This window comes from Oryzias latipes, chromosome 8 (genome assembly GCF_053564925.1).
Source record: "Oryzias latipes strain Hd-rR chromosome 8, Olatipes_Hd-rR_3.1".
Lineage (NCBI taxonomy): Eukaryota > Metazoa > Chordata > Actinopteri > Beloniformes > Adrianichthyidae > Oryzias > Oryzias latipes.
Genome location: NC_136244.1, coordinates 19,032,925 through 19,050,301, shown reverse-complemented (window position 1 = coordinate 19,050,301; position 17,377 = coordinate 19,032,925). Strand labels below are relative to the sequence as shown.

General features: G+C 38.4%; 2 protein-coding genes and 2 long non-coding RNA genes across 4 annotated transcripts; 3 read left to right on the top strand and 1 right to left on the bottom strand.

Annotated features, from left to right (window-relative positions):
• The first annotated feature begins 426 nt into the window (after positions 1 to 426).
• LOC110015468 (myosin heavy chain, fast skeletal muscle) lies at positions 427 to 11,134 on the top strand. The gene is made up of 41 exons (XM_023957479.2): positions 427 to 512; positions 781 to 829; positions 908 to 1,131; positions 1,274 to 1,417; positions 1,514 to 1,670; positions 1,760 to 1,787; positions 1,876 to 1,987; positions 2,069 to 2,161; positions 2,247 to 2,310; positions 2,428 to 2,526; positions 2,607 to 2,710; positions 2,808 to 2,946; positions 3,034 to 3,152; positions 3,233 to 3,382; positions 3,460 to 3,630; positions 3,724 to 4,030; positions 4,503 to 4,573; positions 4,656 to 4,743; positions 4,832 to 4,949; positions 5,018 to 5,141; positions 5,241 to 5,377; positions 5,474 to 5,729; positions 5,977 to 6,219; positions 6,316 to 6,492; positions 6,588 to 6,733; positions 7,003 to 7,093; positions 7,204 to 7,593; positions 7,668 to 7,794; positions 7,875 to 7,993; positions 8,099 to 8,295; positions 8,379 to 8,562; positions 8,658 to 8,823; positions 8,952 to 9,076; positions 9,194 to 9,502; positions 9,590 to 9,793; positions 9,872 to 9,997; positions 10,097 to 10,267; positions 10,366 to 10,470; positions 10,552 to 10,647; positions 10,728 to 10,859; positions 11,013 to 11,134. The coding sequence occupies exons 3-41, from the start codon at positions 928 to 930 to the stop codon at positions 11,028 to 11,030; spliced, it is 5,811 nt and encodes a 1,936-aa protein (XP_023813247.1). The 5' UTR covers positions 427 to 512; positions 781 to 829; positions 908 to 927; the 3' UTR covers positions 11,031 to 11,134.
• Positions 11,135 to 11,933: 799 nt separating this feature from the next.
• LOC144994307 (uncharacterized) lies at positions 11,934 to 12,363 on the top strand. Its single transcript, XR_013657774.1, has 3 exons — positions 11,934 to 12,048; positions 12,136 to 12,253; positions 12,342 to 12,363. It is a non-coding gene; the product is annotated as an uncharacterized LOC144994307 (long non-coding RNA).
• Positions 12,364 to 12,542: 179 nt separating this feature from the next.
• On the top strand, positions 12,543 to 14,632 carry LOC144994306 (uncharacterized). Its single transcript, XM_078951675.1, has 5 exons — positions 12,543 to 12,690; positions 12,786 to 13,041; positions 13,163 to 13,405; positions 13,479 to 13,655; positions 14,464 to 14,632. The coding sequence occupies exons 1-5, from the start codon at positions 12,593 to 12,595 to the stop codon at positions 14,548 to 14,550; spliced, it is 861 nt and encodes a 286-aa protein (XP_078807801.1). The 5' UTR covers positions 12,543 to 12,592; the 3' UTR covers positions 14,551 to 14,632.
• A 702-nt stretch (positions 14,633 to 15,334) lies between these two features.
• On the bottom strand, positions 15,335 to 16,004 carry LOC105354541 (uncharacterized). The gene is made up of 2 exons (XR_909137.4): positions 15,855 to 16,004; positions 15,335 to 15,473 (listed from the first exon to the last, which is right to left on the bottom strand). It is a non-coding gene; the product is annotated as an uncharacterized LOC105354541 (long non-coding RNA).
• Between the last annotated feature and the right edge of the window lie 1,373 nt (positions 16,005 to 17,377).

Genomic DNA, 17,377 nt, shown 5'->3' with positions numbered 1-17,377 from the left:
GAAAAAGAATCTTTAAACATTTTTTCCCAAAAAGGATTCACATCATAAAGGTACTTAACAATGGAGGGGTATTTTTAATCTAAAACAAAAAAGGTGAGACTTAACAACAATAATGTCTTTTTTATTAAACAAATAAATATATAATTTTAAACTTTTTTTATACGATTGATCAAAATCATGGGAGATTTCTGATTTTTTTTTAACTTCTAAATTATTCAAAAACTGAAATCCAATCATTTTAATACATCTGTAAAAAGCTGTGACAGTGTTATTGTATTGTTAATTAAATATTCTTGAAATAAATATGCACTTATGTGTATTTATTATATCATGAAACATGAAACATGAAGCAGAAATATTTGTTTATTTTTGACTCCTTTGATATCAAGCAGCAAGGTGTCAAGCTTGCATGACCAAATCTAGTGGGGGGCTTTTGCTGATAAAGCAGAGATGCAGTATATAAGAACGGCAGTCATGGGGCATGTGCTCTAATTGAAAGGCAATTCAGACAGGTCAGTGCAATAAACTCTCCAATTTTTCTGTAATTCTATACGATATGACATCATCTGGTTGTTTTTTTTAAAAAAAGAATTGTTTTCAAACTAAAACTTGTAATTTTTTAATCATATTGTATAAATGTTAGCATTGAGAGGTAACAATTTTGGTTTTGAAAGGTGTTTATTTTGCAATTTACAATTTAAGTAATCATGTTATATGCTGAAAAATTTAGGAAAAAACTTCAAAAATTTAAAAATGAACTTTTTCTTACTTGTTTTGCAGCATTTTGATATCCTGATACTCATCATACCAAGGGTTTCCATCTGCTGAGGTACACTATATCAGACGGATCTTTGTTTTTTTCCTGCTGTGAAAAAGATCTCAAAGAATATTTTTTCCTAATCTGTAGGCCCCACTAAAAGTGCCATCATGAGTACGGATGCTGAAATGGAGCAGTATGGCCCGGCGGCCATCTACCTCCGGAAGCCAGAAAGGGAGAGGATTGAGGCCCAGACGTCACCATTTGATGCCAAAACGGCTTTTTTCGTTGTTGATCCAGATGAGATGTATCTCAAGTGTAAACTAATCAAAAGGGAGGGTGGCAAAGCCACTGTGGAGACTGAAGGAGGGAAGGTAAGAAAAAGAAAAAAGGAGATCATATTAACTTTATAATGTGGCTCAACTTAGTTTATCACTTCTTTAATATGAAAGGGCTTTCATGATGTGATATTATGTGAAATCTTTTGAAAATACAACTTAAACTATTATTCTACAGACTGTCACTGTGAAAGAGGATGATATCCATCCCAGAAACCCTCCAAAGTTTGATAAGATGGAGGACATGGCCATGATGACCCACCTTAATGAGCCCTCTGTGCTGTTTAACCTCAAAGAGCGTTATGCATCATGGATGATCTATGTGAGTTTTAGTTTATTTGGTTTTACTTTAATTTTCAGTTGCAATTGCAATTTTCCATTTTAGAAAAAACAAAACAATGTTTTTTTTCTCTTATAGACCTATTCTGGGTTGTTCTGCGTGGTCGTGAATCCATACAAGTGGCTTCCTGTGTATGATGCTCAATGTGTGTCAGGATACAGAGGAAAGAAGAGGATTGAGGCTCCGCCCCATATCTTTTCCATCTCTGACAATGCCTATCAATTTATGCTCACAGGTAACCCTGAATTTTCAAACATAATAACAAGTTTATGTTTGTTATGTTATGGGGAAACTTATGTAACCCTTGGATGTTTGCTTGTTTAGATCGTGAGAACCAGTCTATCCTGATTACGTGAGTATTAGACAAATTTGAATACAAAATATTTTTCAACTTGAGGAAACTTACCCTAAAGGCATAAAATGTGAAATGTGTACCCCAGTGGAGAATCTGGTGCAGGAAAGACTGTCAACACCAAGCGTGTCATCCAGTACTTTGCAACAATTGCTGCTCTTGGTGGAAAGAAGGAGCAGCAAAGCTCTGGAAAAATTCAGGTAAAGTCACTGAATTGGTCTGAGATTGCTGTAATGTGATTGCATATGCATGTAATGTAAAAATATACTGTTTCCTTGCAGGGCTCGCTTGAGGACCAGATTGTTGCTGCCAACCCTCTGCTGGAGGCCTATGGTAATGCCAAGACTGTGAGGAATGACAACTCCTCCCGTTTTGTAAGTGTTTGAATCAATCTAATGGTTTGAGAATATGAGTCACTTTCTTCTTACATGCAATAATGTTTATCATTATGTTGTTCAGGGTAAATTCATCAGGATTCACTTTGGTTCCAGTGGAAAACTGGCTTCAGCTGATATTGAAACTTGTAAGTTAAGAGCCAAACAAGTGGCATGAAAACAGCCTCTATTGGTCTTTAACATGTACTTCTGTAGCTAAATTGTATTTCAGAAATACTAACTTTCTTTTAACTGGTTGATTGCAGATCTGTTGGAGAAGTCTCGTGTCACTTACCAGTTGTCTGCTGAGAGGAGCTACCATATCTTCTACCAGCTGATGACGGGCCACAAACCTGAGCTCCTCGGTATGAGATTATAAAATTTGAATATATGGAAACTCAACATTTATCTTATAAACCCGTAAACATTGATTTTTCTCTTTTAGAGGCTCTTCTTATCACCACCAACCCCTATGACTTCCCATTGATCAGCATGGGTGAAATCACTGTCAAGAGCATCAATGATGTTGAAGAGTTCATTGCAACTGATGTAAAACAAATACTTTATACTTTTTCTTAAATTATATTTTGAAAAATCGAGAGAGAAGACAAGATACATTAATTTGTACTTGTGATCTGCAATGCAGACTGCCATTGATATTTTGGGCTTTAACGGTGAGGAAAAGTTAGGCATCTACAAGCTGACTGGTGCTGTGATGCATCATGGTAACATGAAGTTTAAGCAGAAGCAGCGAGAGGAGCAGGCAGAACCTGACGGCACTGAGGGTAACTGCCAAATTACCACAGTTCTCATAGTGTCAAAGATAAAATGTTTTTTTTATTTGTTAACGCATTTATTTCTCTTTTCTTCAGTGCCTGATAAAATTGCCTACCTGATGGGCCTAAACTCAGCTGACATGCTGAAAGCTCTGTGCTACCCAAGAGTCAAGGTTGGAAATGAGATGGTCACCAAAGGTCAGACTGTCCCACAGGTAAAATTGAGAATATAACGTGGCCATTGACATTAAATACAGCTCATATTGAATGTTCAAATAAACTCTTTATTTTCCAGGTCAACAATTCTGTCAGTGCTCTGTGCAAGTCTGTCTATGAGAAAATGTTCTTGTGGATGGTCATCCGCATCAACGAGATGTTGGACACAAAGCAGCCAAGACAGTTCTTCATTGGTGTGCTGGACATTGCTGGATTTGAGATCTTTGATGTGAGTTGCAGCTGAGAAGATTTTAAAAAATGCAAGAATTCAAGCTGATTGAAATGTTCCCCTACATTTACTTACAGTACAACAGCTTGGAGCAGCTCTGCATCAACTACACCAATGAGAAACTGCAACAGTTTTTCAACCACACTATGTTTGTCCTGGAGCAAGAGGAGTACAAGAAAGAAGGCATTGAATGGGAGTTCATTGACTTTGGCATGGACTTGGCTGCCTGCATTGAGCTTATTGAGAAGGTGATGAACCATATAATTACTTGTGTTTTTAGATCAACAAAGTTGAAGGGGAGGTGTTCAGCTATTTTAACATGAAATATTACTTCTTCCAAGCCAATGGGCATCTTCTCCATCCTTGAAGAGGAGTGCATGTTCCCCAAGGCTTCTGATACAACTTTTAAGAACAAGCTGTATGACCAGCATCTCGGCAAGAACAAGGCTTTTGAGAAGCCTAAACCTGGAAAGGGAAAAGCTGAAGCTCACTTTGCCATGGTTCACTATGCTGGAACAGTGGATTACAACATCACTGGCTGGCTGGACAAAAACAAGGACCCACTGAACGACTCAGTGGTGCAGCTCTACCAGAAGTCTTCAAACAAACTGCTGTGCTACCTCTATGCAGCCCATGCAGGAGCTGAAGGTAAGAATGGAAGTCACCACATAAAAACTTGCAAATGTTCGAGGAATAGTGATCAAAATAATGCGTAATTGCTTTATGTAAATACTTTTGTCTTAAAACTGAGATATAAGTTTTATTTTTATTTTTCACAAAATATTGTATGAACATGTGATTTATGTTGTCTATGTTAATGTTTGAAAGGTATTGAAGTTCAGAGGGGCCATATAAGTTAAAAACTAATTCATTAATTTCATGCTTAATATATCACACTATGAGGAAAAAAAGAAAATGTGATACAATTATCAAGTCAAGTTTGTTTCATTTCCTCCCAAATTAGCAATTATTTTTAAATGACTTGCGTAATGTTGTCACCCAAAAAGTGTGGGTATTCAGCCTGCTCTTCTCTGATTACCTTAACACATTCATGCAAGACAAGATTAAACACAAACACAGTTCTGCCATTTTTCATTCAGATCTTTGTTTTTTTTAACAGACGCTGGTGGTGCCAAGAAGGGTGGTAAGAAGAAGGGTGGCTCTTTCCAGACTGTGTCTGCTCTTTTCAGGGTAAGTCTTCCGAAATATTTTATTTGAAACAATATAGCAGTGGGGAAAAAAAGACCTCTTATGTCCTAATATGGACCCGCAGGAGAACTTGGCCAAACTGATGACAAACTTGAGGAGCACTCATCCCCACTTTGTGCGTTGCCTGATTCCAAATGAATCAAAGACTCCAGGTTAGAACCCTACAGTGCTAATGTTTGACCTAATTATTTTGAGATTTCAGTAAATTTATTGTGAACTTAATGCATTCTTTTTTTTCAGGTCTGATGGAGAACTTCTTGGTCATCCACCAGCTGAGGTGTAATGGTGTGCTGGAGGGCATCAGAATCTGCACAAAGGGTTTTCCTGGCAGAATCCTCTATGGTGACTTCAAGCAGAGGTAAAACCTGGATTTATGTAAAAGGGAATCAGTGTAAATGACTAAACAAATCTACCTTTGTCCTGCAGATACAAAGTTTTGAATGCCAGTGTCATCCCTGAGGGACAGTTCATTGACAACAAGAAAGCTTCAGAGAAGCTGCTTGGCTCCATTGATGTTGACCACAGTCAGTACAAGTTTGGACACACTAAGGTATCATTTAAAGAAATGTTGTTAACAAGCTAATATTGCAATTACAATGAGTAATTCATGTGCACACTTACTGAATTTATTGTCCGATGTCAATCTCAGGTGTTCTTCAAAGCTGGTCTGCTGGGTACACTTGAGGAGATGAGAGATGAGAAACTGGCTTCACTGGTGACCATGACTCAGGCTCTCTGCAGAGGATACGTTATGAGGAAGGAGTTTGTTAAGATGATGGAGAGGAGGTAAACTAATTGAGATTTTTTTCAAACGTATTTAATGGCAAGTTTACAGCGGAAAATGTTTGTATTATAATGTACACTGTGTATTTGTGCAAACAGAGAGTCTATCTACACCATCCAGTACAACGTCCGTTCATTCATGAATGTGAAGAACTGGCCATGGCTCAAACTCTACTTCAAGATCAAGCCTCTTCTGCAAAGCGCTGAGACTGAGAAGGAGCTGCAGGAGATGAAAGGAAACTATGAGAAGATGAAAACAGACCTGGCTGCTGCTTTGGCCAAGAAGAAGGAACTGGAGGAGAAAATGGTTTCTCTGATGCAGGAAAAGAATGATCTGCAGCTTCAAGTAGCTGCTGTAAGTTAGAAGTAGCTGCAGACATGAAAGGAAAATTAGCTAAAACATTAATGTCATTAATCTGTTGAAAGTGTAGATGAAATTATAAGTAAAACATTTACATAAATAAATAAAAATGCTTTCATTTTTCTATTGTGTCCATTTAGGAGGACATTGGTAACAACTAAAATTGCATTAAACCATATTTTGTTTTTAACGACCACAATAAATTGCAGACTGTTAGCTGTTGAATTTGTTTAAACTACAGGAAACTGAGAATCTCTCCGATGCTGAGGAAAGGTGTGAGGGACTCATTAAGAGTAAAATCCAGCTGGAGGCCAAACTCAAAGAGACCACTGAGAGACTGGAGGATGAAGAGGAAATCAATGCTGAGCTGACTGCTAAGAAGAGGAAGCTGGAGGATGAATGTTCTGAACTGAAGAAGGACATTGATGACTTGGAGCTCACCCTGGCTAAAGTGGAGAAGGAGAAACATGCCACTGAAAACAAGGTTAATGTCAAACTAATGTATAGAGAAAAAACAAATATTTTGTAATTTTATATATATATTAAAAATATAAATTTTAACCTTTTATGGTAAACAAAGGTGAAAAACCTGACTGAGGAAATGGCTTCTCAAGATGAGTCCATTGCAAAGCTGACCAAGGAGAAGAAAGCCCTCCAAGAGGCCCATCAACAAACACTGGATGATCTCCAGGCAGAGGAAGACAAAGTCAACACTCTGACCAAATCCAAGACCAAGCTGGAACAGCAAGTGGATGATGTAAGAAAAAAAAAACCACTTCTGTTTTTTTCAAATTAGACAGAAATAGATGATCTGAAGAAGTTATTTAACAATGAAATATTTTTATCTGACAGCTTGAAGGTTCATTGGAGCAAGAGAAGAAGCTCCGCATGGATCTTGAGAGAGCCAAGAGGAAGCTGGAAGGAGATCTGAAACTAGCCCAGGAATCCATAATGGATCTGGAAAATGACAAGCAGCAGTCTGATGAAAAGATCAAGAAGTATGATAGTTTGTAGAATTGAGTATCATAGGTTACATGGTAATAGGTGTATAAGTGTGACTTTTGTCCGTCCAAACATTGTTATTTGTTCTTTTAATATTTATAAAAATTAATTTGAATAATCTTATAGGGACATACAAAATTGTTGATATACCTGATTTTTGATATAACCAAACACAATTTGTTTCTAAGAAACATTGTTTGATTAAATCTGCTGTGTATTTAGATTTTAAATATGTATTTCTACTTTTTAATCACTTTGTAAACAGGAAGGACTTTGAAATCAGTCAGCTTCTTAGCAAGATTGAGGATGAACAATCCCTTGGTGCTCAGCTTCAAAAGAAGATTAAGGAACTTCAGGTAATTTTATAAATATAAATATATATCTCTATGTGTGCTTTTATCTTTGAAATTGTCAAAAGGTATTTTGAAAGACACCTTGAAAATATTCGTGTGGACTTTTATTTTAGGCTCGTATTGAGGAGCTGGAAGAGGAGATTGAGGCTGAGAGAGCTGCTCGGGCCAAAGTAGAGAAGCAGAGAGCTGATCTCTCCAGAGAGCTTGAGGAGATCAGTGAGAGGCTTGAAGAAGCTGGAGGGGCAACAGCTGCTCAGATTGAGATGAACAAGAAGCGGGAAGCTGAGTTCCAGAAGCTGAGGAGAGATCTTGAAGAGTCCACTCTGCAGCATGAAGCTACTGCAGCAGCTCTCCGCAAGAAGCAGGCCGACAGCGTTGCAGAGCTGGGAGAACAGATCGACAACCTGCAGCGTGTCAAGCAGAAGCTGGAGAAGGAGAAGAGCGAGTACAAGATGGAGATTGATGATCTCAGCAGCAACATGGAGGGTGTTGCTAAATCAAAGGTTTTTCTTTGTTCAGTCTTTTAAATGTTCTTTGTCAACATATAATTTCTAAATTAAACATGTCATTTTTTAAGGGCAACTTGGAGAAAATGTGCAGAACTCTTGAGGACCAGCTGAGTGAGCTCAAGGCCAAAAATGATGAAAACGTTCGGCAACTGAATGACCTGAATGCACAGAGGGCAAGACTTCAGACAGAGAATGGTCAGTCACTTGTAACAGAAAAAAAGTCCCTTTTTGGAGAATTTCAATTAACCTAACCTCTTTTACTTTTAAATTTCTAGGTGAATTTGCTCGCCAGCTTGAAGAAAAAGAAGCTCTAGTTTCTCAGCTGACCAGAGGCAAACAGGCCTTCACTCAGCAGATTGAGGAGCTTAAAAGACTTGTGGAGGAGGAAGTGAAGGCATGGGAATCTTCAACTACTGTTTATATTCTTAGTTATGGTGTTTTACAGAATGGTGTGACTGGTGAGACCACTACTTGGATCTAATGTCTTTGATTCTGTCAGGCCAAGAACGCTCTGGCTCATGGTGTTCAATCAGCCCGCCATGACTGTGATCTGCTCAGAGAGCAGTTTGAGGAGGAGCAGGAGGCCAAGGCTGAGCTGCAGAGAGGAATGTCCAAGGCCAACAGTGAGGTGGCTCAGTGGAGAACCAAATATGAAACTGATGCCATCCAGCGCACTGAGGAACTGGAGGAGTCCAAGTTAGTCAAAGCAGTTCATCATTTCATCAAACTATTCTGTCTCTCGCTTCTTTTAAAACATTCACACCATCCATTTGCTGCAGGAAAAAGCTTGCCCAGCGCCTGCAGGAGGCTGAGGAGTCCATTGAGGCTGTGAACTCCAAGTGTGCCTCTCTGGAGAAGACCAAGCAGAGGCTGCAGGGTGAAGTGGAGGACCTCATGATTGATGTGGAGAGAGCTAATTCTCTTGCTGCAAACCTGGACAAGAAACAGAGAAACTTTGACAAGGTACCATGTTCATCTGACAGTTAAAAAAAAATAAAACATGTTAGGAAGATACACTTACTTTAGTAACAAACCTGCAACCAATGGATAACCTGTAGGTCCTGGCAGAATGGAAGCAGAAGTATGAGGAGAGCCAGGCAGAGCTTGAAGGAGCTCAAAAAGAGGCTCGCTCTCTCAGCACAGAACTGTTCAAGATGAAGAACTCCTACGAGGAGGCCCTGGATCAGCTGGAGACCATGAAGAGGGAGAACAAGAACCTGCAGCGTATGTAGTCCCCTAAAAAACCCATACATGGAGATGTGGCTACAAGGGAACTTTTAACATAAAGTGGACTTCATCTGAAGCTCTAAAAATAGATGAACTTTCTGCTTTATTCACCTTTTTCTTTGTAGAGGAGATCTCAGACCTGACGGAACAGATTGGTGAGACTGGAAAGAGCATCCATGAGCTGGAGAAAGCCAAAAAGACTGTGGAGACTGAAAAGAGTGAAATTCAGACAGCTTTGGAGGAAGCTGAGGTAAAACGTCTTCATCTGAGTACTGACAACCACTAAAATGCCAGCACACATTTTGGTTAACTGCCTGATATGATTATTGGAAATGACTTATTTTGATGTCTGTTTGAAATTATTAAGGGCACTCTAGAACATGAGGAATCAAAGATTCTCAGAGTTCAGCTTGAGCTCAACCAGGTCAAAGGTGAGATCGACAGGAAGCTGGCAGAGAAGGACGAGGAGTTGGAACAGATCAAGAGGAACAGCCAGAGAGTGATTGACTCCATGCAGAGTACTCTTGATGCTGAGGTCAGGAGCAGAAATGATGCCCTGAGAGTCAAGAAGAAGATGGAGGGAGACCTGAATGAGATGGAGATTCAGCTCAGCCATGCCAACAGGCAGGCTGCTGAGGCCCAGAAACAACTCAGGAATGTTCAGGGACAACTCAAGGTGAGTTTGAAGACACTTTAAGTGCATTCAAATGTTCATAAAATAGAAAAGGAGTTGTGTCTCTCTAACCTTTATTGTTGTTTTCAGGATGCCCAACTGCACCTTGATGATGCTCTGAGAGCACAAGAAGACATGAAGGAACAGGTTGCCATGGTGGAGCGCAGGAATGGTCTGATGTTGGCTGAGATTGAGGAGCTGAGAGCCGCTCTGGAACAGACAGAGAGAGGACGTAAAGTGGCTGAACAGGAGCTGGTCGATGCCAGTGAACGTGTCGGACTGCTTCACTCCCAGGTTGATATTTCACGAAACAGTTAAAAGCTGTCATCAACTAGAGAATCACTAAACTCTGTTATCAATTCCTCTTTTCAGAACACCAGTCTTCTGAACACCAAGAAGAAGTTGGAGTCTGATCTTGTCCAGGTTCAGGGTGAAGTGGATGATGCTATTCAAGAAGCAAGAAATGCAGAGGAGAAAGCCAAGAAGGCCATTACTGATGTAGGTTCTTCATTGTTTCTCATAATACATTGATATAGATTTGCACAGGTCTTGTTTATGCTCCCTTCAATCTATAATTTAAAATGACATTTAATTCAGGCTGCCATGATGTCTGAGGAGCTAAAGAAGGAGCAGGACACCAGCTCTCATCTGGAGAGGATGAAGAAGAACCTGGAGGTCACAGTGAAGGACCTGCAGCACCGTCTGGATGAAGCTGAGAACCTGGCTATGAAGGGTGGAAAGAAGCAGCTCCAGAAACTGGAGTCGAGGGTATGAGATTAATATGCTTTGCATTTGTGTTAAGTAAACTGTAAAAAGGATTGTACCCTAAATAAAAGCAAAACATTTGTTTCATTATTTTTACACAGGTGCGTGAGCTGGAGAGTGAAGTTGAATCTGAGCAGAGACGTGGAGCTGATGCAATCAAAGGAGTTCGCAAATATGAGAGGAGAGTGAAGGAGCTCACTTATCAGGTACATACATAATTTTACCTCTAACAACTAAAAAAGGATTTTGTGTGTAAGTATCTGTTTTATTTTTATTTATTTACCCAGACTGAGGAGGACAAGAAGAATGTGGCCAGGCTTCAGGATCTGGTTGACAAGCTGCAGCTCAAAGTCAAGGCTTACAAAAGACAGGCTGAGGAAGCTGTAAGTAAAATAGTTTTTAAAGAATGACAATTTTGCAGTGACAGACATAAAAAAAATTATTTTAATGTAATTTTACACAGGAGGAGCAGGCCAACACACATATGTCAAAGCTCAGAAAAGTCCAGCATGAACTGGAGGAAGCTCAAGAACGTGCTGACATTGCAGAGTCCCAGGTTAACAAGCTGAGAGTCAAGAGTCGTGATGCTGGAAAGGTAAATGATAATGCATTATGCAATACAAACCCTCCAAAACATTGATTTTTCACCTGTATATAATCTGCACATTCTTTGTTGTTTAACCTTTTAGCATTAACATCTAATTCAACTTCATGTGTGACTGGTAATTTTTGTGATTTTTCTTCACAGTCTGAAAGTGCAGAATAAGGGAGAAGATCCAGATGGAACATTGTAACAGTATTTCTGAAACATGAAACAGCTGTTGAACAGATTTTCCATAAAATGTGAATAAAGTTTGCATTTTATCATAATCTAAGTTCTTCTTTTCATTATTTACTTCTTAATTGGTTTCCAAATATTTAGTTCAGTTTTTCCATTTTCACCATTAGTTCAAAACCTCAGGATAAACATAAAAAAACTAAATTTTTTATGTATTTTTGATCTACACAAAAACAATACCACTGAAGTTCAAGTTAGAAGACTTTGGAATCTTTTTTTATAATAACAAGCTGACAGCAGCCATTTTAATTAATTGTTGTGAATTGTCAAATCCCTGCTAAGCCACCAACTAAAATAGCTGACAGTGCAAACTAAGACACACACAAACAGGTGGAAAGGAGTTCAGGCAGCAGCTTTACTGGAGCATTCGGAGTAAACTTGGCTGTCAAGTTTGCCGACACTCTAATAGATAGACATAGACCTGTCATTTGTCAAAATTTTACAATCCTGGAAAATTGCAAGCAGTTTGTAATATTTTAAAATTCGCATGGATCCGAATAAGAGGACTTATTTTATTTCTTAAAATATGTCGGCTGTATTTTAACAGGTTACTTGACTGTTTTTAAATGTGAGTGAAATGTGTGTGTGTGTGTGTGTGTGTGTGTGTGTGTGTAGGGGGGGGGGGGGATTACCCTAAATGATACTGCTCCAAAGCTATTCAAGTGAAAATTGTTACAATCAGTCTTTGCACTGTTGCTTTTAACACTTTTTATCTTTCACTGGGTTTTTCAGTCTGTTCATTTTTTAATCTTGTTTTTTGCTGGTCATGGGTCTTTGCAGCCTATTCCACTTGTATTTCTTGGAAGGAAGGGTATTGGTGAAAAAAAAGACCTGTTATGTCTTAATATGGACCCACAGGAGAACTTGGCCAAACTGATGACAAACTTGAAGAGCACTCATCCCCACTTTGTGCGTTGCCTGATTCCAAACGAATCAAAGACTCAAGGTTAAAAAGCTACAGTGCTAATGTTTGACATAATTATTTTGTGATTTCATTACATTTATTGTGAACTCAATCCATTCTTTTTTTCAGGTCTTATGGAGAACTTCTTGGTCCTCCACCAGCTGAGGTGTAATGGTGTGCTGGAGGGCATCAGAATCTGCACAAAGGGTTTTCCTGGCAGAATCCTCTATGGTGACTTCAAGTAGAGGTAAAACCTGGATTTTTGTAAAAGGGAATCAGTGTAAATGACTGAACAGTATAAACAAAAAAGAAAAAAAATGTATTTTATTGTTTAGATACAAAGTATTGAATGCTGCTGTCATCCCTGAGGGACAGTTCATGGACAACAAGAAAGCTTCAGAGAAGCTGCTTGGCTCCATTGATGTTGACCACAGTCAGTACAAGTTTGGATACACTCAGGTATCATTTAAAGAAATGTTATTAACAAGCTAATTTTGGAAATAAAACGAGCAATTCATTTGCAGATTTACTAAATTTATTGTCCGATGTCAATTTCAAAGCTGGTCTGCTGGGTACACTTGAGGAGATGAGAGATGAGAAACTGTCTTCACTGGTGTCCATGACTCAGGCTCTCTGCAGAGGATACGTTATGAGGAAGGAGTATGTTAAGATGACGGAGAGAAGGTAAATCATTTGAGGATAATGTTTTTATATGTAATGACAAGTCTATAACAGAAAACATTTGTATTATAACGTACAAAGTGTATTTGTGCAAACAGAGAATCTATCCTCACCATCCAATACAACATCCGTTCATTCATGAATGTGAAGAACTGGCCATGGCTCAAACTCTACTTCAAGATCAAGCCTCTTCTGCAAAGCGCTGAGACTGAGAAGGAGCTGCAGGAGATGAAAGGAAACTATGAGAAGATGAAAACAGATCTGGCTGCTGCTTTGGCCAAGAAGAAGGAACTGGAGGAGAAAATGGTTTCTCTGCTTCAAGAGAAGAATAATCTGTACCTTCAAGTGTCTGCTGTGAGTTAGAAGTAGTTGTGTGTTTGCAGGATTCTAAACATAGTTAAAGAAATCCAAAAGAACCATTAATGCTTTTTACTGTTGTTATAGAAACATGCACTTCACTTGTCTGTAGCCCTAGGAAGTTAAGAATCTCTCCGATGCTGAGGAAAGGTGTGAGGGACTCATTAAGAGTAAAATCCAGCTGGAGGCCAAACTCAAAGAGACCACTGTGAGACTGGAGGATGAAGAGGAAATCAATGCTGAGCTGACTGCTAAGAAGAGGAAGCTGGAGGATGAATGTTCTGAACTGAAGAAGGACATTGATGACTTGGAGCTCACCCTGGCTAAAGTGGAGAAGGAGAAACATGCCACTGAAAACAAGGTTAATGTCAAACTAATGTACCAATTTTATATAAATTCAAATTATAAAATTTGACCTTTTATGGTACTCTAAGGTGAAAAACCTGACTGAGGAAATGGCTTCTCAAGATGAGTCCATTGCAAAGCTGACCAAGGAGAAGAAAGCCCTCCAAGAGGCCCATCAACAAACACTGGATGATCTCCAAGCAGAGGAAGACAAAGTCAACACTCTGACCAAAGCCAAGACCAAGCTGGAGCAGCAAGTGGATGATGTAAGAAAAAAAACACTTTTTTTAAATTTTCCCCAAATGACAACGTTGTGGAAATTGTATAAGAATGAAATATTTGTATCTGACAGCTTGAAGGTTCATTGGAGCAAAAGAAGAAGCTCCGCATGGATCTTGAGAGAGCCAAGAGGAAGCTAGAAGATCTGAAACTAGCCCAGGAATCCATAATGGATCTGGAAAATGACAAGCAGCAGTCTGATGAAAAATTTAAAAAATTACTATAGTTTGTAGAATTTAGTATAATACGTTATATATGAGCCAGTTTAGCTCGTGCTGGTTGGCGGCACCTTCCGTCCGTGAAACCCGGGTTCGACTCCAGGCTCCTCCCTGTTCCCTTCTCTACCTCTGCCGGTTCCAAGCCCGGCTTGAGAAGGTTGCGTCAGGAAGGGCATCCGGCGTAAAAACATTGCCAAAATTTACCATGCGACTCGTTCGCTGTGGCGACCCCTGATGGGAGAAGCCGAAAGTGGAAGAAGTATAATACGTTATATGGTAATAAGTGTATTGACTAGTTTTCGTCCAAACATTGTTTTATGTTATTCAAATATTTATGAAGATATCATCTGTATAAATTTATAGGGAAAGATAAATGTTGATGTAACTCTTATATTTATGCATTCATGCTCTGGTGGACGAGCTGCAGCTTAAAGTCAAGGGTTATAAGAGACAGGCTGAGGAGGCTGTAAGTTAAATACTGTTTTAACCCATTTGAAGGATTGATACAGGCACAAACTTAAGTTGTAGAATGAGACATAATATTAAGGTTAATATTTTGTTTGTTTAAACTACACAGGCAGAGCAGGCCAACACCCACATGTCCAGGCTCAGAAAGATCCAGCATGAGCTGGAAGAAGCTCAGGACCAGGCTGACCTTGCTTAGTCAACAAGCTGAGGGTCAAGAGCTGCGACACTGGAAAGGTAATTTGTTGTTATTAACAAAGGTTTTATATCATGGCTCACTTGTACATCACAATTATGTAAAATGTAATTTAATTTATTAAACTTTGAGATTTTACATAGTTACTTAATAATTAGGTTAATTCTTTTTAAGTGAGAGACATCATCTGTTTGGAACACTTTGGCAGAGGTCAAAAAATATGAAACAACTTTTGATTTGTCCTCAAATATTGTCTTTTAATAAACAGCTGACTAAAAATTCTTTCTGCCTCATGTTGTTGGTTTGTTCGTGAATTTTAAATTCTTTTCTTTCTAAAAAAAAAAAAGAAAATAGAACTTTGGTTAAGGTTATATTCTTTACTAAAAAAAACACATGACTTCCAGCTTCAGGACAAGGTCCCCTCTGGACAAAAATTATCAACTTCGGCAAAACCTTTTTGGCTGAAACTGTTTCACACCTCATATCTTGGACCATTTTCATTTATTAAACAATTGGTGTGCTTCTCTACAGTATGAACCTATTAAATGTAGTCAACATGTATATTACACTGTATTTATGTAAGTATTGTTCTCTTTTCAGCCACACCTTGCATCTGAAATCATTTACGGTAATATAAAAATGTCTGCATGAAAATGTTTACAATTTTACTTCTCATGCTGCTGGTTGTATCTGCTTTAATCAGACACTTATATTTAATGTAGCATCACAAAAATCAACAGTTTATCTCAGACATATGTGATTTTAATCAAAACAATACACAGAGACATTTACCTTAACAAGTTTTAATCAGTAAAATAGGAAATATAAATCAGGAATGTATCAGATGTTTTCCACACGTTTTTCTATCCATTAGACCAGTTCCCAAAAATTTAAAAACTGTGGAGAAAATACCCTGGGATAGTTTCCTGTGAACAAAAGACAAAAGTATTTTCAGAATATATTGTTAACAATTTCCCAAACAGCATATTTTGGCAAGATACTTATTTTAGGTTGGAATAATGTGCAAGCCAACAGTAAAGACTTTTGTTAATTAATGTTTTTTTTAAAGTGTAGCCTGCAATTTTTTATTTAACATTCAAATAAACTGTTAGAGTTACAACAGATGAGGCAGATATTTTAAAGAGGTTTTTGTGTCACGCTGTGTCACAATTAACTAAGCATGCCACATTACATCTCCCAAGGTGAAAAACATTTCAGAGCTGTCAGCAGGCAACAATTTTACTACAGGACAAACTGCACCAAAAAAAAAAACAATTTAGGGTCACATAAAGTCTTTAAACACTTACTTTTCAGGCACTAAAGACCTCAAATTCATGAAGTTGTTACAGGACTGCATCTGCCATGGAATACAAGAAGATATAAAGTCGTGTTTAAAACGAGGTCAACACATTACTGAAGAAATGGGCCAACTACGAGGGCTCACAGACCCTTGCAAATGCTGTGGAAGATCATCTGTCATCATTTTATACCCCTGAAACATGAAACAACACTTGCTGACACTGTCCTATTTTGGTTATGCAGTCTACTCTGTCCCTATCTGAAAATGTAGATGGTCATCAAATAAATTAGACAGGCAGCTGCAAAACATGACCCCCCCCCCCCCCCCCACACACACACACACACACACGCACACACCAACACGCACACACACACACACACACACACACAGCACTGCTCATTCCTAATTTGTAGACAGAGTTTAGGAGGACTGGTGTCCTGTTTCTGTAAATGCCAGCCAATTCTTCTAGTAAACAACATTACAGACATATTTGAAGCACTCTACTTTCCACTGCTTTTTCACTCTCTTTCTATATATATAGCCTATAAATAAACATAAAGAATAATTTTCACAAATGCTGTTGCAAAACAAAGTTTTAAAAAAAACATTAAAAGTGTGTGATTTTTAGATCTTTTTTTTAATACACTGTTCTCTTTCATCTCTCCTTTTGAAGAGCTGCACTTTCATTTTTTTCTCTATATCTTAGGTTTGAAGTCAACAAGTATTCAGTTTAGGGGGTTGCCAAATAAGCATATTTTAACATAGACCATTTTGATCGTGTATCCAAACGTTTTTGTACTTGAGGTACACCAAATGTACATTGTTAAGTGATGTTGGGGAGTCATAAAAGCTCATTTTCATATGGCTAATGACATATACAGTACAGACCAAACGTTTGGACACACCTTCTCATTCAAATGAATGGGGAGGTGTGTCTGTACTGTATACATATAACTTGCCTCTGGTGGAAGGTTGGCACCAGTGTGTGAACGTGTGTGTGAATGGGTGAATGGGACTGTGACTGTAAAGCGCTTTTGACCTTCGAGGAAGGTAGAAAAGCGCTGTACAAGTATTTGCTGTTTACCATATCACTTAAAACAATATGTTTAATTCAAAGGTGTGTTTTATGTCAACTTTTAAATTCCAGTTATAAAATTATGTAAATCTTAAAAATATTTCAAGAATATCTTATATACCTTAACCCTCTGTCCAATATTAACAAGATTGTAAATATATTCTACATTTAAGAGTAATATCAATAGTTAATGTGCCATCGCAACAATGTCATCAATTACATTGTGCTTGTTTGTCAATAAAATTCTCATCCTGAGTTACAGGTCAGCATTCTGAAATAAAGGAAGAACAGAATATGGGTTCACCGAGATAAGCATCTGTGGCATGAGTTATGAACATAAAAATTGCATTTGTATGATGGCCCCTGTCCTATATTAAGCATCTGTGGCATGAGTTCATTCATTCATTCATCTTCTAATCCGTTTGTCCCTTTTGGGGTCACTGGGCTGCCGGAGC